Raw genomic sequence first — 22,608 nt, forward strand, 5'->3', positions numbered from 1 at the left:
GGCTGGGTATGAAAGGCTACAGGGAGACACTGAAACTCAAAACTCACCTTTTTCAGCAATTAGCAATGAAGGATTAATATAAATTCAGAAATTGTTGCCATGCTGCTTCTAGTTCCTGCTTTGGCTCTTAAGCCAGGAATTTACCAAGGGTGATAGATGAGGAGGTGCTGCCTATACTGAACAGCTCTCCCTTTTGTTAGGTACCAAGCCTCAGCAAATGGATTTCACAGCTTAAAAGAGTTAAACTCCTGATTTATTGGTCAATATGCACAAGCCGTGGGCAGAGCTGACAAGCGAAGGTGCTCGCCGCCCTTGATAAGCATCGGAGCAGCCAAGAGGGGGAGGTTTGGCTTCTGTGCCTACTTGGAGAGGGCTGAGCCTTGACATTGCTCAGCTGCTATTATTGGGCTACTTGCTGTTGCTTCTACAGAGTTTTGAATGCTTTTTTTGTGTTGGTTTTTTCCTCGCTGGGAACCCTTGAGCTGCCAATTGTCTCTGTGTCAATACTCTGTCCCTTGGCAGCAACCTTCCCTTTCTCCCTGCAGCTCTGCTCTGCAGCATGTCTGGCAGCACTTTCTCAGAGTTAGCAGTACCCCAAAACGTCCACACCATTTCAGCTTGTGTGGAAACTGTTCCTTAGCTCCCAGATGACATCTGTGATCTGATGCCTGAATCCCTAGAGGGGAGACTGACACTTTTCAGCTGCTAAATTGCATTAAAGGAAACAAAAGTAATTTTATCCTACCACTAGTTCTCTACATATGCTGTGATCCTACCTGCATCAGGGATATTGGGCAGTTAGAGAATGGGGCCTAGGTGTGGTTGTGAAGGGAAAAGACGCCTGCAAATGAAAAGGAAGTTGCCTTAGGACAATTCTCTCTCCTTAGAGCTGACCAAAACTGTCCAAAATATTGATAAAATTTGTCTGATTTCTCCCACAAAAGCATAAAGGCTATTGAATAAAATCTTCCTGTTTTTCAGTGCACTTTCCACAGTAGAGATTTCTTTTTCTTTTTTGAAGAACAAAAAAGGGTATTCTGAGACTTAAGCAGAACACCAACTGCTCAATTATTTCTCAGGAAGAAGCATCAGTATAGGTGTAACAGGCTTCTTTTGCATGCAAAGAAATGGCAACAAATAGAGAAATGGGAGGGAAAGAAAGAGAAAAAAAATATTCTGCAAAAATGGGTTTTGAGCTCTTTCAATCTACTGTTGTAATTATCTTCATATTGTCAACCAGCACAATGTAGAGACAGACCTCTAGATTTCCCTGCTTTTGCTGAAACAAAGATGCTCATGCTGATTCAGACAACAGTTAGAATTCCCTAGCTAACATTTTGTAAGGCATCTAAAGCAGTTAAGAGATCAGTGTGTTATCTAACCCTCTTCCCCGGAAAACTGTGTCTTAAAAATAGTCATCCATTTTACCTGGGAGCTAAGGAGGTGCAAGCAGATTCATGAGCTGTCCTGAAGAGACATGTGCATGGCTGTCAGCAAAAGCAGCAGTCAGGCTGTTTCTGAAAGGGTAAGGAAGCCAAATGCCTCAAATTATTCCAATTATTGAATAGGTGGAGCTGTTGCAACAGACCTATTCTAGCATTTGCATTGGGTGTGTAGCAAATGACTGCTGTGTTCTCTGTTATCCATGAGTCTTCAGGGCTTTTCTACTGCTTGCACTAAATCTATCTATGCCCTAACTTGTCCAATTTACCACTGATTGTATTCCAGCAGAATCACAGAATGTGCTGAGCTGAAGGGACCCATCAGGATCATCAAGTCCAGCTCCTGGCTCTGGACAGGACATCCCCAGGAATCACACCCTGTGCCTGAGGGCATTGTCCAAACAATGTCCAGACTTCTTCAACCCTGTCAGGCTTGGTGCTGTAAGCACTTCCCTGGGAAGCCAGTTCCAGTGCCCAACCACCTTCTGGTCGAGGAATGTTTTCCTGATATCCAACCTGAACCTCCCCTGACTCAGCTTCAGGCCATTCCCTTGGGTCCTGTCACTGGTCGCAGCAAAGAAGAAATCAGTGCCTGTCCTTCCTCTTCCCCTCAGGAGGAAGCTGTGACTGCAGTGAGGTCTCCTCTCAGTCTCCTTCAGCCTGAACAGACCCAGTGCCCTCAGCTGCTCCTCACTCCTCACATGGCTTCCCCTCAGGGCCCTTCACCATCCTCGTGGCCTCCTTTGGACATTCTCTAGGAGCTTCACAATGTTACCCAAATCCTTCCCCTGCTCCAGGTCTGGGAACCATAGGATCACAATGATTGCTGTGGGTATTTTTTCTTGGCTTTTCTTTGGAAGCAGACATTGCACAGAAGGTAGGCTCCAGCTGTGCTGGGTGCGCAGGCATGAGCCTACATCCCCTGCACATCCTCCCTGAGGGGAACCCACATGGGTTTTTTTCTCAAGCAAGGGAGAACAAGGCAGAGGCAAATGTGAGGGTGAAGGAGCAGACAGGACAATTGGAGGGTGGGATGTAGGGATAAGATCTATAGCCAGCAGAGCACCCTCAACTCCTGAAACACATCCTTTGGGTATTAAGTCATGAGGCCTTTGGTGAGAGGCCATGAGAAACACAAAGGCATGGCAGAACCTGCCTTTCAAGGAGGTCTGCTGAGGGAACCTCTTCAAGGTTCCAGCACTGGCCACGCTGCAGCGAACGGGAACCCACACCACAGTGTTCTGAAATAGGAGGGATTCAGCTAGTGTGGCTTTAAAGTTAATAGCTTGAAGGACAGGTGGAAAAGAATATCAGAGAGCAGCGTCTGTTTACCACCCCACTCCTGCAGCATTGCAAGGTGTTAGAGATGCCCCCTTGTGTGCGGGCTGCATTCCCCTACATGACACTCCAGGAGATTTCATGGCCAGTGTCCACCCTCCTGCCTGCATCTTTAGCACATGGACACCCAAAGCACATGACTCATCTTCTCCCATGTTCTAATGAATTCCTTCCACGTGCCTGAAGCCTCTTAAGCCTCAATCACACACCTCGGAGTATGCTTATCTCTGTTTGATGTTGTTAACGACAGAAAACACTGATAATATTACCTTTACCCTTCCTCACACAATAATCCCAGGCAAACACAGCAAAAAGGTTATGCACTCACCCTAACAATCATTACCTTACTACAGCTGTATAAAATGAGTTGTGAAATTTATCTTCTAGCTCTTGTCAACTGTTTTCAAATACTCCAATCACAAACATGTAGTTGAAAGTGATGTGAAAGGGATGGTTATCAGAACTGAGACTGAAGGAATATCTGGCTCTCTGTTTTGTTTTTCCATCCCCAGACTGATTAAGGTCCAGCTTGGAGGTGGTGACTTGCAATGTTTCCATTTCAGGAGTGCCTGAATGCAGGCCCTGCAATGGAGTCCAGCTCTTTCCAGGCTCCTCCATTAGGCAGGACACAGCTATTGGTCTGAGCCAGAGGAGGGCAAGAGTGTCTTAATTTTTAAAAAAATAAAGGAAAACAAAATTTGTAGCAATAAGGCCCCCACATTCTGCTACAGTCACATAAACTGTAACTCAAGAAAGCTCTTGGGCATGTGTTTAAGAAAATGTATGTATAATTTTGCTCTGAAAAGGCTTCTGCGTACGTAAGTGATGTTTGGAATGAGATCTCCATGCTTGTACACAGTAAATAGATTTGCTGCCAAATCCAAAGTCTGCTTGACAACCACCACAGTACATCTTATTGCTGAAATATGTCAGATGAAGGTCACAACAAGTATTAAATACCTATCCAAAAGCATACTAGCTAGTGATACCTGTGGCTAAATCAGGCCCACGCTGATACTGACAGGATACATTTAACAGACATGACAGACACCAGCCCAACAGCAATGAGTGAAGACTTTTGCAGTGCCCCAGCAGCCTCCTCTGGACCTACAGACACACTTCTTACACACTCCATCTGTTTTCAAATGCACTCTCCAGCTACTGCACATGGATCTGCTTTTCCATGCCACAGATCCCACACATCAAAGCATTCCCTTGAACCACTACAGAAAACACAAAGATGCTTTACCAACTCAAAATATTTTATTTTCCAGTTGTGAAGCTGATTGTACTCACAGCCAACCATCCCCAAAGCTGTTATGAAATTCAGTATTGCTCTTCAAGCCTATGTATGGACCCATGGCCTAGATTGCACTGATATAAAGCAACATCAGGAATATGCTAATAGTCATAATGTTAAAATACATTAAGAAGATTTCTCACGTTAAGAATAAGTTAGCTGATCCCAGCTAACTTATTCTAATGCACTCACTCTAATGCAGAGTAAAAATTTTCACATAAATTATTTTTCAAGGGAAAAGTGCAGATTCTCTCAAATTAATGCAGTCCAAGAGTCTATATTGATTTCCCAGACTGCCTACTTAGAAAAAAAAGATTAAATATAAAAATTGCATCAACCATTTCAAAACAAAAATAATTCAAGTTTTCTACTATAATGGAATCCTTCAGTTGTTAAAGAAAATATTGTTTCTGACCTCAATCAGAAAGAAAAAAACATTTCAAGTCAGCCCCAATTTCTACTTCAGGTAGTTCACTAGTTCTTTTCAGTATGTTTTATTTCCCACCAATTCCCAAACAGAATGCAATGTTTTAATTCAGTGTAAGCCATAAATAAAGCCTTGCTGTGTGTTGGAGTGGGTCCAGAGAAGGGCCACAGAAATGATGAGAGGGCTGGAGCACTTCAGCCTATGAAGACAGGCTGAGAGAGATGGGACTGCTCAACCTAGAGAAGAAAAGGCTCTGGGAAGAGGCCACCTTATTGTGGCCTTCCAGTACCTAAAGGGGACTACAAGAAACATGGGGACCCTTTTTAGCAGAGCCTGTTGCAACAGGACAAGGGATAAAGGTTAAAAAACTACAAGAGCATAGATTTAGACTAGATATAAGGAAGACTTTTTTACAGAGAGAGGTGTAAAATAATGGAATGGGTGGCCCAGAGAGGTGGCAGGTGCTCTGTCCCTGGAAACATTCAAGGTCAGATTGGATGGGGCTCTGAGCAACCTGATCTAGGTGAAAATGTCCTGCTCACTGCAGGGGCTTGGACTGGATGTCTTTGAAAGGTCTCTTCCAACCCAAAGTGTCCTGTGACTCTAATCTGCCTGGCTTTGTTCTCTTGCCCTTCCCTGGACACACTCCAGCACCTCAATGTCCTCTTGGTCATGAGGGGCCCAAACCTGAACAAAAGATTTGAGCTGTGGCCTCAGCAGTGGGACAGCCCTGCCCTGGGCCTGCTGCCACACTCTTGCTGCCACAGGCCAGGTGCCACTGGCCCTCTTGGCTGCCTGGGGACACGCTGGCTCCTGTTCAGCTGGCTGGTGACCAGCACCCCAACAGTCCTTTCAATGATTCTCATCCTCAGTGTCAGTGCAGGGATCCTGAGTGTCATTATCCCCATTTACCAAGCACAGAACCAAAGCACCATGTGACATCACAGACCAGAAGATATCCCAGACTCTAACTCCTACTTTCCTTTTCCAGGCCAGTGACAGAGAACCTGTTGTCTGCAGGAAGAATACCTGACATATTTACAAACAATAAATGTAACTGTATATTTACCAATTTAGGAGGTGAATTGCCAAGGAATGTAAAAAGTCTTGTTCTAGAGAGATCACTGTCTCCGTAGGTGGAGAGCCCACATGGATTTGGGGATTTCAGAACAAACATATGAGACTGATCAGAATTAGCTATGATGAGCTCATGGTGTAGAGTGAGAGATGATCTGTTGTAATGGAGGAAGCATGGAAAAATGCTGTGTTGGACATATGACAGCAATCCAGGGTGAAATAAGATCTTTTAAAAGTCAAAAAAGATAAAAAATATTTACTCTGAATTAACTCTAAATCATAGCCATTCTAATAGCTAAAAAATAAAAATAACATAAAATCATATTGTAAGACAGTTTGGCACCATCAAGTGCTCAGTAACAGTATAAAATGGTATAAAATCTTAGTAAATTACATGGTGTTAAAACCCTCACACCATGCACACATGGCTGGAGAATCAACAGGATTATCTTTACTGGTCTTTCAGTACTGCAGCTCACAGGCACTCATGCCATGTTCTGACATGGACAGTGGCTACTTTTGGTGCAAGAATGTACAAGTTCTTGAAGCTGATCTTACATCTCCTGCATAACAGGAGCACTTCTAAACCTTTGGCAATGCATCTTCCACAGCTGCACCATTCAGGATAACCTCAGGAGTCTGCTTCTTGTCCCCAGGTTCTTCAGCCACGCACTCCGGAGGCTCCAGGTCGTGGTATTTCCTCCGATAGACCACCCTGGAGATTACAGTTATCAGAAACATTTCCATGATGAGCAGCTGCTGGGCAATGTCTGCCAAAAAAAAATGAAAAAAGGGAAAAAGGAAAAGCCCCCCCAAAAGGGGAAATTACTATCAGACAAAAAATGAATAATTGGCTTATTAATTTTCACCTGTGCAAAAGGAACAAACTCTATCATCCTGTCCCCGTGTCTGTCACACTCAGCAATGACATCAGTTACACAGTTCCAGTATTGCCCATCAATAAGAATGCAATAAATTATGCATCCAAAATATAAGAAATTTAACAGTAATTATGCATGTTGATTTCTTTTCCTCTCATTTCTGATTCCATCTCTTCTCATTATCAAGTTGTTCTCTACAATCCTGACAGCTATGAAACTTTTGTTATTGTTTTTAAACTAAAAGATGAGATTCTCCAAAAGCTAGTGATACCATGAAATTTGTATTTTGAGAAAACACCAGAGATTGCCATCAGCAACAATGAATTGGTACTTTTATAAGTCAAAGAAGAACATTCTTCTCCCAGAAAACTTACATGATCCTCTTGCTGTAGAGGAGAGTGGTGGAGCACAGGGAATGATTTTTTGTGTAGCAAATATGTTGATAATAGTAGTCTGCAGGTGGTTCAGAATGACAATAAACTGCACCAGAAACAGAAAACAAATGCCTTAGCTACCAGAAAGGGGTGTATAGTTCACACAACAATTCTGCTTTGATAACAGAACCTCTTCTGCCTCATTCCTCCTTGCTTGTCCTCCCTTTCCCCCCACCTACCAGCAGGGTGCCTGCCATTCTGCAGAATTCATCTTAAGGTCAGGATGATATTGCTCTGAATAGGAGCATTAAATTAATCCTGGACTTGAAAAGCATTTCCTCTCAGGCCTTCATTTGGGAGGTACATTATACACAGACCTCCCCGCAGAGATTTCAAATAATACTGAGTTCTGAATAATAGGTAACAATGTTTAAAAAATGACAGTTAATTTGACCCATGAGCTTATGTTCTTCCTTAGTGGAAGAAAGATTCAAAGAACATTTTTCCTGTTGTCTCCTCTTTTTGCCACAGCAGGCAGATATTGTGGTCCCCAAATTATGAGACTGGCTTCTTTGCCAGAAGGGGTGAAGGGCTCTTCACAGCTTGAGTTCAGCAGCCACCACTTCCTCATCCCATTCCATTGAGACAGACCTTTGCTGCCATGGAGTTATCCAAGTGCCTCTGTAGCTGCCAGTGGAACTGCCTGAGTCTAAACCCTCACATCAACAGAGTTTGCCATCCCAAACCTGAATTCACCCTAACACAGCTCTGCAGGTGTGACCATCCTGTTTGCTGCCTTATTAGTGCTTAATAATTTATCTAACTCAGTGCACCAGCCTTGATGCACGTGCTGTCCAAGAAGGAGCCATATCCAAGGATTCTGCTGGACTCTATTCAGAGTGATGTGGAAGAGGGTGGCCTTGTCCCTGTGCTTTTTCAATCTAACCTATGTGGTTAGATTCTGGTTCCTTACTGTTTAATGATTTGCAGCCAGTATTTTCACTATTATCTAATTCTGAAGTGCAGAATGGCCAAGAAAAATACTGTTAAAACAGCATATTGTGGAATGCTGGAACAGTTCAAACAACAGCTGCCTGCACAATGCAACATCTCCTCTCTGAGGTACACACCAGCATTTTAACATTGCATTTCAGGATACCACAGCTACAAAGCTTCCTTCAAGCCCCACAGAAAGTGCTGCTGTGATTTCAGTGGTCTAAAGATAGACAGATTTTACATGGCTTTCACATCTCCAGCACCCCTGAGACTAGAGGTAAATTGGCTCCAAGTGAAACTGAACAGCAGCCAAGGAGAGTGCTTGAAAGGGATGCAGCTTTAACCAGGTAAAAATATGGCTTTGCACAATGTCTTTAATGGGGAAAAATACCATAAATTTTCAGCAAAGGAGCAAGAACAAGAAAGGCAGAGTAGTGTCAGCAGTTAAGAGAAATACCAGAAATATTAAAGTTCTCACCTGATAAAGAGCAAACTTTGGGATAATGTTCTTACACTTAAGGAGAATCCTAACTTTTCGAAACATGATTCCTACTGCCCACAGAGCACAAAGGGTGAGGGCACCAATGAAGCAGCTGATCCACAGTGCAGGTCCTTTGGGAGACACCTGAGAAAAAATCCCACAACCTTATACAACCTTACTTCGGTGTTTCCAGGAAGAAGCTGTGAACTGGATGATGTTAAAATGCTTTTTTCTATCTCCATGAAAGCTGGTGGCAGCAGCAGTTGTTGGATTTTGCATGGGGAAACTGCCCAGTACCAACTGGAGCACTGGCACAGGCTCTGTCCTGCAGGCACCAAGACAGAGACGTGTCCAGCCTGGGGAGGTGCCAGTGACACAGCCCTCAATGTTGCAATTGCCAGCCACGGAGTGTTTGCCTTTTCAGAGACCCCAGCAGCACCTGGCAATGCTCAGCAGCTCATGAGAGCAGGTTCAGCCTGACATCTCAGGAGGGTCATTCATTTTATACCATGAAACTACAACAAAAATATCACTTTTAGTCTGAGTTATCCAAGAGGTGCCAAATTATTATCAGATACAGATTTCTCCATCATCTTGCAGGTTACATAGTACAAAGCAGAAGAACAAGACTATCTTTTTATTTTGCACAGACATAAAAATCACTATGTCTTGCTGAAAAACACAGAATTAGGCTTCCTGTTAACATGCCAGTACATACACTTATTTCTTTAGGCTGTACCTTACAAAACACAGGGCAGATACATCCCACAGGGCAACTTGCAGTCCTGCTATTCTAACCATACCAGCTGGGAAATGTATAATCTGATGCCCAACTCCCCCTGATGCCCAATTTCTTTCCAAGAGATCTGAGGAAGGCAGAAATCGAGTATGTCAGGAAATTATATGCTTCAGGTGTCAAAAGGATACAGTAAGGACTCACTTGGAAATGGTCCCAGATTTCACAGTTTAGTTGTAGGTTAAGATAGTTACATCAGCCCTGAAACCTATGGATTTTGAGGAGCTTCTCTGATTAAAATAGTTACTTACATTGTAAAGAACATAATTGCCATTAGTCCAAAGCACTATTGATAAAAATACAAGCACAGGCCGAAAGACAGCAAACTGAAAGGTGCCCAGCTTCAGCCAAAAGAGGGTTTGCCTGGATAAAAAAAAAATCAACAAAAAAATTAGATAGGCCAAGATGTATTAGCAACCTTAACAACATTTTCTGGATACTGTCAACTGCAAAACTTTTCCACTCCTGAAGCATGTGGCTAAAATCTGGGGAGGAACAGCTTCAAGATTAGAAAATATTTCCAAGAATTTCCCAGTGTTTATTTAATAAAGTCTCTACAAAAATAGTACTCTTCCTGCTCTGCAGCAAGTACATACTAACCAAGGCTGGGCAAAACATGATGTCTCTCTCTGCCCTGAAGCCAACCAGAGAGACAGGAGCTGCACAACCGGTTCCTGAACAATGATGCCATTTGCTCTTGCCTTGTTGCCTTATTATTGCAGTCCTCCCATGAAATTGGACAAATCAGCCTGTTCAGCCACTTCCTAGTCCTGTGGTAGATCAAGAAGGGGATCACACAGCCCTAGGTGAAAGGACTGGTGGTTTGTCAGTGCATCTTGAAGAGTATCATGTAAGATGTGGGCTTGCCCCTCCCTGGTCTAACAGAAGCAAGGAACAGCCTCTCACTTGGCAAACTGCACAAGGCTGGCAGGAGAGCTCAGGATTCCTTCACTTCTGTCGCTGTAAAGTCCAGAGCACACCTGTAACCTGGCCAGCCAGCTCTGCAGCCCACCAGGAGAGGGGCAGATGAACTTCCTAACAGAGGGCATGGAAGCTGACTGACCTGAGCTCTCCTTCTGCTCTCACAGGGGAAGCTGCAGCTGCTACGGCTGCCTCATGTTTTGGTCTGTTACTGTGCATTATTTCTCATCTTTTCAGTGTTGTTTTCACTGGAGTTCCATGGGCCCTGCCATCAGAGATGTCTCACAGACAACAGGCTGCCATTTAGTGTGCTAAAGGATATAGCCATGAACCAGGAATTACAGGAATTGCTCAATGAATATAGCTGGTAACCACAGGATTATCAACAGCACAAACCCACGTGGAAAGACCTGCAATGGGCCAGGCACTTAGTGTGTACCTTCTCAAAGATTTATTATTCCCAGAGAGCTTTAAAGAATAATGCATATGACAAAGAGTGCAGTCACTGCCATGCCATGAGCTGTTTCCCTTGTTAACACAGGCCCATCTTTACTGATCACCAGGTCTCTTCTGCCACATCTCTCCCTGTGCATGGATTGCTACATTGCCTCATCTGTACCTTGCTGTTTTCCCCAGGACTGCAGATATATATGGGTTTTGTAAAGAATGAATCCCTCCCTTGGGGAGCTCCCTGTTTCCCCATAGATACCTATGGAAGGAATGTGAGGCTGACTTTTCTCTCATACAGCTTGCCAATATCCTTTTTTTTAAAAAAAGGTACCCTGCACTGGGAAAAGGCTGGAGGTTAGAAGCAGAGAGCAGATGGGTTTCCCAGTGGTACAGACACTGGAGAAGGAGCCCTAAGCCCTCTGCAGAGCAAAAAGCCTTTTTTTTCAACAGAGAGCTGTCCTTCCTGCCAGCAGTAGCAGGCACTGTCTAGCCCCTGAAATGAGTCCACATTAGCTGACATCATCGTGCATAAGCTGGCGCTGGGCTGAACAACAGCAAGGCAGAATAGGGGATCCTCTCCCAAACTCCCAGCTGCTACAACCTATACTCTATTAAAATAAAATTATGGAAACTGAAGTTTAAATTCTAACACCCAATGAGGGAGTTTAAGGAAAAATTATTGTAATGAAAAATTAGAATTTTTTGAAAATGCATCAGAAACCACTATGCTGTGTTCTGTTTGCTGCTTTTCTTTAAACAGATTGTACAGACCCCCAGGACGCTCTGACACTAAAGTCCATACCCTCTCAGAAAAGTCTCTTTTCAGTCCCTCACGTTTTGCCTATACTGAGAGAAACAGTCTCATTCTCTATGCCAGTAGGAAAGCTGAGGGAAATACAGGAGGCTTCCAGGCTGTGGAGAGGTGTGTGAGTGAGGGGGTGGCACTAACCAGAGGAGCTCCACCAGGCACTGCTCACAGGAGGGCAGGTTTATGTTACAGTATATTGGCTCCTGTAGCTCTTCATCCTTACCCCCCTTCTCAAAGATGCTTTAATAATAAGTTTAGAAGAAGAAAACATCTGCTTTTGCCTCACCAGACAATGCCATTTCATTGAGAGCAAAGCTTTACAAGGATTACATCTACTTTTTGTTCTAAAAATTATTTTAATCTCAAGTAGTTTTAAAGTCAAAATCAGAATGAAACATTCCCATTTTATCAAAGTGGGAGAAATTTTCTATCAAGAGAGCCTCCATTTGACAATTCTGCTTCTGAAAAATACACAATCTCAAGACATTTGTTCCCTTCTGGAATGAAAGAAAACCAAAATGTCAATTATTGGGTTTTCTAGAGTAGAAATTTCTCCTCCCACACACCTCTGCATTATAGAAACAAGATAAATTAGTGGTGGTGTACAGCCCCAGAGTGAGGATGCTGTTTAAAAGAAACAGTTTGAGCTGTCTTGAGACTGACTTTTGGGAAGCTTTGCTGTGAGCCTGGCCCTGCCAAGCTGGCTGAATTCCAGCAGCCGTTCTCAAGCTCCTTAAAGGGGAATCCTAAAGGGGTCACTCACCTGGTGATGGGCACACGAGGGAGGCAGAGGCAGCAGCAGCAGCAGGGGCCGGTGGTGATGGTGAAGTGACCATTTTCAAACCGTCTGAGGAGCACCTTCTGCCCTCCACACTCTTTAATCATCATCATCAGGAACTTGTGGATAACTATGGCAAAAAATCTAGGAGAGGGAGAGAATTCCAGCTCAAACTTGCCTGTGTGTCTCATATGCCTGTGCAGGGCAGGGCCACCTCCTGTACAGGGTTTTTACAGCTTGTGCTTCCCAATCAACAAAAGCTCTAGCTCAGTCTTTGAGACACCTTCTGCTTTCCATCACCTTGGAGGAGCAGAACTGCCCTACCCTCACTGAAAGAGGAATGAACTGAGGCACAGAGTGGGTGTGGAATTTCCCAAAGCTGCTCTGGGGGCTGGTGGCAGAGTTGTTAAAGCACAGGCTTTCTTGGCCCCTTCATTCTGGCTGTGTTTGTCCAAGTTTTCTAGTTCTCACTAGTCTGAACCTTTTAGAACAAGTCTTCTTGCTCCTCAAGCGTGGCTTTCAACCAGCAAACATGGCTAGGTTCATATAAATAGCTATCACTGATTGTGCTGGCCCAGGCAGGGTGTGGTTCCTCTGCAGACAAAGCACCGACTGCTGCAACTCCACCTCTCCCTCCTTCCCCAGCTGCACATTCTCAACCCTACCCAGGAACTGCAGATTGTGCCACCAAACATGGAAATCCAATCAATAAAAGAGGTCCTCTGCTGCACTGCCTGCAGCTTGGGCAAGGGAGAAGAGGGGATTTAAACATGCTTGAAGTGCTACAGGACTGGATTGTTGGAAGTTTCGGGCAATCTGCACTACCTGCACACACTGCCACATGGCAACAGTATTCCCTACTCCTGTGTTGTCCCTCCTCTCTTACTCATCTCCAGATGTGGAGTGCTCAGGGCCACAGCACACCCCCACTCAGTCCTGGCCACCAGGGCTGTGCCATCGCCTGCAGAAAGCAGGGAGCACATTTCTCCCTTCTTCTCTGTGCATGCCAGAGCTGTCATGCTCACACATAAAGTGCTTTCATCAGGACAACTGTGGAACATTTTCACACTGATGCGCTCACTGGGGGCTTACTTGGCACCATTAATAAGAGACCTCCATGGCTCATCATTAGTAAAAGTGCAGGGAAGAAGTCACAGGCCAGACTCTGATTCCACATGGCATGCAGAGAGAGGAAAGACAGACTGCTGCTCCAAAGAGACTGTCACTCCAAGGAATCAGTTTCATGTGAGTCACAGATCCTCCACACTGACGTTCCCACACTAGGGGACTGGAGCACTGGGAACTGTTTCAGCATTTTCCACCTCCCAGGAAAGAGCTGCCAAGAGATTTCAATTCAAACAAAGAAATTACTGAATTGTTAAATTTACAGAATGACTGTGTTACCAAGAGCAGCAGATGTTTAAAGGGAAGAAATTCAGGGTTTGGAGCAACACCTAGACACAAGCAGAATACTCACATTCCTGCTGTGAAATCTGTAAACATTGTTGAGCGAGGAACCCACATACCAATGCACGAAGTAGTGGAGATCACCTACAAAGAAAAGGGAGGAAGGTTGTATGAAGGGCAGAGAGCTCATGTGGCCCCTGTGGATTTTCAGGGAAGCCTTATTTTCAGCATTGAATTTTATCTCGTTTCCATGTTAACTTACTGGAGCTGCAGCATTAATCCAAATTATGATTGATCTTTTGGAGGAGGGGATTTTCCTGTAGATGTAGATTGCTTCCTCTATAAACACCAGAATGGCAATGAGCGTCATCAGAGTCAAGGTTGCAAAGAGAAGTCTCCCTGGAAGGTCAAGGCCTGCAGAGAGAGAAAAGAAAACAGACAGTTCTGATTTATTTCATAAGTTTTTCAAATATTGATGTAACCATACCATCTCTGAGGGGCTTCTTTGCCTTATTCCTGCAAATACTTGCACTCATCCCTAGTTACACAGGCAGACACTGACTCCACAGAACATTCAAGTACTGAAGTTCATGACTAAATCTTTCCAGGATCCACAGACAGCAGGCAGGAAGAATACGCCTTCACCTTCTGAAAGCGTTATGCAATATGCCTTTCAGAAAGGGGGAGTACCAGGACAAATATCCTGAGATGAATGTAAATATGTAGCAGAAATAAATACATAATCTGGGAACTTTTCCAGGCAGGCTACAAGCAAACATGTATTCTCTCAGTATTAGTTCTCTGCTTCCATCATACACTTATAGGAATGTTACAAGTAACTTCCTTAGGCAGGCAAACTTACTAGAAGCTCGGTGGAATTTTGTCGGGCACACGAGCAATGTAAGGAAAAGTCCCTGATAGCCGAAGCCTGAGATAAAACTTGGTGTCTTCACCAAAATCTTTTTTGCTTCTCCCTTAAACATTTCAACATTTACCCATAGATTATAGGTTTTATCATTGGTATGGGTATGAACTTTGACCCACAACTGACAGCTGAAGGGCATTTTCTCCCAAGGGATGTGTTTCCAGAGACAAAAAGTGGAGTCATGCTTAATTCAGGAGAAGTTCATGCTCATCATCAGTACTAACTCCTGCCGGACCCGCAGCCTATCAGAAGGCAAAGCAGAGCCTCTGCCCCAGCCTCTTTAACCTAACCTGCTTCAAAAACCCCGGCACTTCCAGACTTGGCTGCAGGCGGGGCAGGGCGCGTCTCAGTGACATCTCCACTCCCTAAATCTCACCGGAGGGAGCCCGAGACCCGGCGCGGCTCCAGGGGCCGGTTCGGGGCTCGGTTCGCAGGTGCTGCCGCACCGCCCCGTTGTTCTGAGCCACCCCCGCCGAGCCCGGGCCGGGGCCGTGCCGGGCTCCCGCCCTGCCCCAGACAGACGGGTGCTGGCCTCCGCTCGGGGATTTCCTCGCCGGGGAAAAACGGCGAAGGGGCACGCAGGGACAGGGACAGGGGATGGGCAGGGACAGGGGGTGGGCAGGGGCGCAGTTAGGGACAGGGACAGGGGATGGGCAGGGGCGCAGTTAGGGACAGGGACAGGGGATGAGCAGGGACAAGGGGACGGACAGGGACGGGGGCACAGGCAGGGACAGGGGCACAGGTAGAGGCAGCAGCACGGACAGGGGCAGGGGCACAGGCAGGGACAGAGGCAGGGGCAGGGCCGCGGGTGGGTGCCGAGGGCGCTGCCGGGCAGGGGCCGCCCCGGCTGTCCGGCGGGCAGCCCCCTCTCCTCCCGCCCCGCACTTACTCCGGAGAAGCTCCTCCGAGTAGGGCGGCTCGCTGGAGCCGCAGGAGGGGTCCAGGGTCCCGTTCGCCTCGCCCTCCATGGCTGCGCGGAGCCCCGGCCGTGCCGGGGCTGGGCTCGGTGCGTGCCCGGCCGCCGGTCCCTGCCGAGTGCGGCGGCGATGCGCGGCGCGGTGCCGGCGGCCGGGCCCGGTTAATGATTACCCCGAGCCGGGGCGGGCAGGGACCGAGCCCGCGCTGCCTCCTGGCGCCCGGCACGGCGGCACGGGCAGCGCCGAGCCCGGGACAGTGCATAGCCCGGGGCAGTGCATAGCCTGGGGCAGAGCCGAGCCCGGGGAGTGCCGAGCCCGGGCATGCATAGCCGGCAGTGATAGCCCGGGACATGCATAGCGGGAGCACCCGGATGCACAGTCCGGGGTCATAGCCCGGGAGCCCGACATGCAGCCCGGGGCAGTGCATAGCCCGGGACAGTGCCCAGCCCGGGGCAGCGCCGAGCCCGCGACAGTGCATAGCCCGGGGCAGCGCCGAGCCCGGGACAGCGCGGCCACCCGGCGGCCGCCCCGCCTGCCACGGGCCCGGCTGTTCCCGGTGGTCCCTGTGTCTCTACCCGGCCTCGGAGGAGCTGCTTGCGGCGCCCAGCCGGCCCTGCCCGGCCCATGTTCACAGCCCCAGCGTGTCGGGGCACTTGGAGCCGGGTCTTGGCAGCCAAGGGGCGCTGGAGCAGCCCGGGGGGACGGGCGGGATCCCCAGGGCCGTGTCCGCCTTCTCTCCAGCCCCAGGGCTCGGGCAGAAGCTGCTCTGTCAGTGGGGCAGGTGTTTGAGGGACTTTTCATGGAGCCCTTCACCAAAGGCTTCCCGATGGACTTGGCTGCAACGAGGTGAGATGCTGATGGGGAGCGCAGGGAGGGCAGGAATGTACCGAGAGATTCTACGCTTTCCCTCTGCTGGAAGGATTCTTTTCTGCAGCCCGAGGGCTTCCAGGCTGTTTCCAGGAAAAGGGAATGAGTACTGAAATGATGGGATTTTGTGACCCACCAGGTTGTTCCGGATACTCGGGCTGAAGGCTGGCCAACCCTAATGGTTACTGCGCTGGGTGACAAAAGGACAGGGACACGCTGTAACAATGAGCACAGAGGGTGTCGGGGGAAGGAGGACAGTCCTTATTACCTGTGCAGGGATAAACGATTGCCACTCATGAAAAAGATCCTGGGGGCACAGTGGACAGTCTTCAAAAATGACAGCAAGAATCAGCATGAGACAAAATAAAAGGACTGTGAGAAATTTGTGGATAGAAAAAGGAAGACACAAAACAGCTAAAATACATATGGAGGCCTCCCTACACCATTGTGGTGTTCTAGAAAATGGAACAAATTGGAGTGGGGAGGTGAGGAATTTAGGGGCATTTTTAAGCACCAAGGGCCCTTGTGGTAAGAGCTGTCATGTTGCAGTTTTCCAGGATTTCCAAAGTTTTTACAGTTTTTACAGGAAGGACAGGCCGGACACTGAAACACTGCCAGCAGGAACACAAGGATGCCGGGGAGAACAGGACTGCTTACTGTCTAACACAGCAGGTACCCAACTGAGAGAAGGCAGGCTCCTTCCAGAGTGGCAGGATTTGGGAGCAAGACAGATGAGAATACTGACAGCCTGGTCTGCTACTGTCAGGAGACTTGGTTACAGATCAAAGTAATTTATTTTGAGTCCTCCTTGGCATTGCTGGTGTTGTTTTCACTGCATTGAGAGGTGAGGATGAAAGCCTTTCACCAGAAGGGATGTGACAGTAAGCGGCTGTTGGAATGTGGTGTCTGCCCAATTCTCACATCTGCCCAGAGCATTCTCCACCCAGCACATCTGCTGCTGCCCAGCTGCAGAAACATACAGGCAAAATCCATGAAACACTGTTCCAGCTTATTTTGTATTTGAAAGTCTGTTTTCTCATCCTGAAGAAACAGTTGCTGGTAGAGAGGGAAATTACCTCAAAAGACCATTCATTTTCTACAGTGTTTGCTTGATTTTTTTACCAACTATTTTCAGGTGGTCACATATTCCAAAATGTGACCAAAAACTCATTAGGATTGCTGAGATTTAAAGATGGCCCAAGGCCTTTGAATGTTCTTCCTGAGCAGACACAACAGGATTTCCATCTGTTGTTCTTTGGGATGCCAGCTCCTGAAAGCTAGAAATAGAACCCCCTTACTTGTGAATTCCTTTTTCTGAATGGGGCAGGTTTGGCAATGCTTGTGTTGAAGACATTCATACACTAAGTATAAGAGACTCAAGAATTCCTTGAACTCAATAACAGTTTTGGATTTGACAGTATTATTTAAGCCATTCAGAAATACCAGTTTGGAACAAATACTGCAGCAGACACTGAACATGGCATTAGAGAATTTCCTGTCTCAAACCTATAGAAAATTACCAGGTTGAAGTTTAGAGGTTAAGGATTAATTCCCACCTGATGCTGTAGGGGTCCAACTCTCCAGCTCTCTTCTTCTACTGGAGCATCTTGTGCAAAATAGAGTCTAAAAAGAGAACCACAGACCTACTGTGATTCCATTTGCCATTTTTGGGTCAAACATTGGACCCACTTCCTTAAAAGCTGCCATAATGTCCTGGAGGGAGCGTGCATCACCTCTTCCTCACATTCTGGGCTGTGTCTTGGCAAAAATATTTGCCTGACAGTGTTTAAATGTGATAAAGCAAACTGAAGAATGTGCCATGATCCCTCAGTTACCACACCAGAGGTCTGCTGCTCTGTGCTCACTTTCTTAGACCAGGCTCTTCAGCTCTGCCCTCTCTGCTCTGCCCTCTAAGCATCAACAATGAATCCTTTACATTCCCATAAGCCTGAGTAGGTTTTCTCCTAGCTTCACTGTTTGGTTTTTGGTTTAACCTTTTCATTCAATATATTGTATTTTCCATGAAAAATCAACCAACTAACCAAACCCCAAAGCCACCTTCTGCACTGGATGAGTATTTATAAATGCATCACCTATCCATTTAGATGCATCAAGGGATTGTCACAGGTCCTCAGAATAAAAACCACCTCTGAACACAGTTCCCTTCCTCTGTTGACCAGGGGCTGTCGAGTTCTTTGTGGCTCAGGCCCCCTCCAGACACTGCACAGCTGAGACTTGTTCTTCTCAAGAAACCTTTGCTTCCACTTTGCCCCTTTGCTTCCGCTTCTGTTCATCTTTTAAAGAGCACTGCCGGTGCTTGTCTTTCTTCCATTTTTGTGATGATTTTCATTTTCACCTGCCTCACTGCAGGGATTAGTGGGTCCTCTCAGCTCTGTGGAACAGGAACAGGATGCCTGTTGTAGTCATTGTCCCACGGCATGGGGTCCAGAGGAGCTGATGCCATCGGTGGCATCTCCCTGAAGGAGCAATATTGGCCTTCAGAAGGTGACACAGCCCCTCCACCCCATGTTGGGGGGCTAAACCTACAGGTAAAATCCTGATGTCAGCCCTGAACAGCAGAACACCCTGCAGGTTATCTTATGGGACAAACTCAAAGCTCCATTGCACAGGATACATAGGATAGGCTATTGCCTTTTGGATGTAGGAAGGACAGCAGACATCAGCATCATCAGCACACATGGGAAAGATGGGAAATGCAGCCCCTTTCACAGAATCATTTGTTCTGAGAAAGACCTTTAAGATGATTGAGTCCAACCACAAACCTAACACTGCAAACAGTTCTGAGGCAAGGTTAACCCACCTCCTGGAGGGATACACAGACTTCAAAACCTTTACATTCCTTTAGTCAGTGAAAATGTACATCACCTGGAGAAGGTTCAGCTGATTCTGAAAGGGCTTCAACAATTGTGAGCTCCAGGGACAGATACCTATATGTGGAGCAGCTGCCTTTGCTAAGTCAGGTTGAAAAACAAGGCAAGGCAATTCAGGTTCAGTTGTACAAAGTAAAGGATTCCAGTTGTAGATGAACAAACTCCAGAGGTGCCAGAAGGAAAGGTTACTCTGCCTGCCTGATTCTCCTCTGCTGACAGCTCTGGTCATGTGTTGCTATAGGACACAAAATAACATGACGTGGACACACAGTTCTTTCAAGAGTAGTTCTTTCACGAGTACTTTTAATTTTTGATTCTAACATTTATAGATTTCTAAAAGTGGCAGTGGATTGGAGGATGACAGTGCCACTTCTCCACTGACACTGGATAAACCAACAGTTTATCAAATTTCTCTTCTTCTGTAAAAGAATGCAAAACAATAAGTTACTTACATAAAGTGTGTGACAAAGGTCGTTACAAGACTGTAAGAAGGCTTAAAAAACCAGGGTGACAGTCGTGGACCTCCAATCACATAGATAAACCAGTCAGTTTGACAGAGACAAATTATTTGAGCTGTTTAACCTCCTCCCACTGCCTTTGCTTAAGACAATTTTGCGGCTAAGTGATGCAGGGTGGTAAACTGAATCATCCCAGAAAGAGCCTAACACTCATCAATGGGAGACAAAATTATCCTTTTAAGTGCTGTTGCTGGATTTGAAATGCTGCATTTTTTTGTACACTAGTTTCATGGAAAAGGAGGTAGAGCTTCAACAGTACCTCTGCTAGAGTGTGGACACAGGGAGCACTATAGAAGTACTTGCAGCTATGCTTATATGAAAGGATGTGATCTATACTGATGCAAGAAACTCATAATGTCAGTAAAAATTCGTGTAAAGGAGTCTTTAAACTTGGGTTAATATCTCAATACAATGAAAGCAACTGGTTCTTCATTTTTTGTTGTGATGGACAGAGAGCAAAAAGAAATAACTATAAAGAAAAGGAACATTCAAACAAAGGAAGGAAAAAATTAAATATGAGAGGAAAAATAATACTAACTGATCATTTAAAATAATGCCAAAACCTAGACTTAATTCCTTCACTCTCAGGAAGAGAGGTATCTCCAGTTCCCTGTAGAAGAAATTTAGATTTCCTCTGTGTGCTGTGCCTAAACAAAGCTATGCTTTAGTCAAACATGAAGCACTAGATGAAAATTCAGAGCAACTGGGTGAAATTACAGGAAAGGAAAACCAACTTTTTGAGTTCTTGAACTGTTCAGCAGAGTTCAAGATAACAGGACAAATTTGTGTTAGAAAAATAAGTCATAAATTTTCAGTGCTATAGGGAACTGTACATTAAATTTCTCACAAGTTTGGATACCCAGATAGGAACCAGAAGAGTCAGCTAAAATTGTTCAGATTTCAAAGGAATGTACATGTTTAATAATTAAATTAAATCCTGTTTTTCAGCTATGGCATAATATACAGTTGGATGTACATGCAAGTCTGCCTTTTCCACTATAAATCTGTGGATTTTTCACCAACCACCAGAAATAAACTACCCATTTCAGGAAAGGGGGGATCATTAATGTAAGAAAAGGAACATCTGTATCACTGTAAAAGAAATTAATAAGGGGATTTGCTTGTTCTCTGGATTATGACAGCAAGTATAAAAAGAAATAAATACAGTCACGACAATGAAATAAGGATAACAAAACTGAATTGTAATTTTAGTGCTTATTCAGGTGGACAAATTTCTACATTAAAAAGAATATCAGGTGTGCCAGAAGCTTTCATGCTCTTAAGAGGAAAGCTTAGACAAAGACTCTTATCAGTACAGAAGCAATAAAAGAGAAAAGAGGGAGGCTTTCATTAAATCTGAAGCTAACAAGTGTGATTTTATCTTACTTCCAAAGCAGCAGATCAGTTTCTGGCAGCCAATAAAGGGCAGAAATACAGAGACAGAATCAAACTATTAATTTTTTAATGTATTGTTACACTTTCCTCCAGTTACAAGTAATCATTTGCCCTGTCTTACCCTTTGAAAGTAACTTAGGAGCAATTGCCTGTGTCAGTAGAATAACAGAAAGGAAATTCACGGTACTTCATGGTAGAACAAAGAGCTGAAAGAACCTTATAAAATTAGGATCCCAAACTGGTGGGAAGGGGGGTAGCCAACAATCAGCGTCCTGAGGGAGAGTGGAGGCAGGGAGTGCATTTTCCCTGCTCTGATAAAGTACACATATTTGATTGCAGAGCTTTTCAGCAACGGGAGAAGTTTTTCCCCAAAGGAGTGTTGATGAGCAGTAAGACAAATATGCCTCAAGGACCAGGTAAATGCCACTCTGAGAGCATCTCACAGGTATCCAAGGGGACTGATGGGCAAAGACAAACCTCACAGATCTTGAGCATCAAAGGGAATAGATAAGGATTAAGAAGTTCTGTCTCTAGGGTGAATTTATGTGGATTTTCCCTTTCCAGTCCTGATTTAAAACCCCCAACTTCTAGACAGGGCTGTCAAGAATTTTGACGTTTTGTGTCAAAAATGCCAGTTCATCTGAAGGGAGGATTCTGATAAGAGTGGTGATTTTTAAAAGATTTATTGTCAGGAAGCTATTTTGTAACTTTGGTTTATGTAAAAACATTTCAGCTTGACATTTCCTACAGGAATTGTTTTGCATCTGCTGTTCAAATCAAATTTTGAAATATGAAACATTTTGAAAATCATTAAAATAAAAAAGTAATGTAAATAAAAATACTTATAATATAATAATGCTTCAAAGTGAGGAAATTACACACAAATTCATTGTTTTGTTTTGTTTTTTTAATGGAAGTTTCTGCTTTTCAGCTTGATTCAGGACACCAGGAAAAGCTGAGAACCTCTTTATGGAACAGGGTTTCCAGAGCCAAAACCATTCTGGAGATTATGGTTTCCAGCAGTTTCCTGGAGGGGAGAGCAGGGGTCCCTTCAGAAGTTCCTGCAGTTAATCTGCCTGGGGCAGCTCAGGCACTGTGCCCTCAATGACTCAGCCTGCTCTTTTCACAACAGTCGGTGCTGGGCAGGACACATCATGCACTTCTCCCAACAGGTCACAACATGACAGAAATGTTTTCTGCTCTCTCTGTACTGCTATTACTGGGAAGGAAAACAAAACCCAAACTCAAAGCCAGAACATGCACACAAAACTGCAAAACTGTAATATGATATTATAATTAAAATATTGTAATATAATTTAAAACCCAAAACACAACATGCTCCAAAACTAGGGATATATTATTTTGTGGAGCAAGGAGAAAAAAGCACATATGAATGCAAAATGTTGTCAGCATGGGCTTTAGTCACCATGGCACTGAGACTGCCTGTGCCAGCAGCCTGGGCATGAGTGAAATCCTGCACTGCCTACCTACAAAATCAGTTCTACAGCCTGAAACTGTACTTTTTACCTTTATATAAAGACAGTCTGTGGAAAAACTGAAGCTCCTACTTGTTTGGCTTTTTTCCCTCTAAATAATTAATAGAAATTTTATTTTGAAAG

General features: G+C 45.2%; 1 protein-coding gene across 1 annotated transcript; it reads right to left on the reverse strand.

Annotated features, from left to right (window-relative positions):
• Positions 1 to 6,166: 6,166 nt before the first annotated feature.
• Positions 6,167 to 15,369, reverse strand: LOC115909154 (organic solute transporter subunit alpha-like). The gene is made up of 8 exons (XM_030958268.1): positions 15,291 to 15,369; positions 13,739 to 13,890; positions 13,547 to 13,620; positions 12,055 to 12,213; positions 9,364 to 9,475; positions 8,314 to 8,460; positions 6,840 to 6,945; positions 6,167 to 6,354 (listed from the first exon to the last, which is right to left on the reverse strand). The coding sequence occupies exons 1-8, from the start codon at positions 15,367 to 15,369 to the stop codon at positions 6,167 to 6,169; spliced, it is 1,017 nt and encodes a 338-aa protein (XP_030814128.1).
• Between the last annotated feature and the right edge of the window lie 7,239 nt (positions 15,370 to 22,608).

This window comes from Camarhynchus parvulus, chromosome 1, assembly GCF_901933205.1.
Source record: "Camarhynchus parvulus chromosome 1, STF_HiC, whole genome shotgun sequence".
Classification (NCBI taxonomy): Eukaryota; Metazoa; Chordata; class Aves; order Passeriformes; family Thraupidae; genus Camarhynchus; species Camarhynchus parvulus.

Bases quoted from the DNA above. Each gene is read 5' to 3' on its own strand.
- LOC115909154 (XM_030958268.1), bottom strand. From the start codon at position 15,369: ATGGAGGGCGAGGCGAACGGGACCCTGGACCCCTCCTGCGGCTCCAGC. The intron at 13,621-13,738 runs GTAAGTTAACAT...TTTTCTTTGTAG, and splicing joins GGATTAATGCTGCAGCTCCA to GTGATCTCCACTACTTCGTG. The intron at 6,946-8,313 runs GTGAGAACTTTA...TTTCTGGTGCAG, and splicing joins CAAAGTTTGCTCTTTATCAG to TTTATTGTCATTCTGAACCA.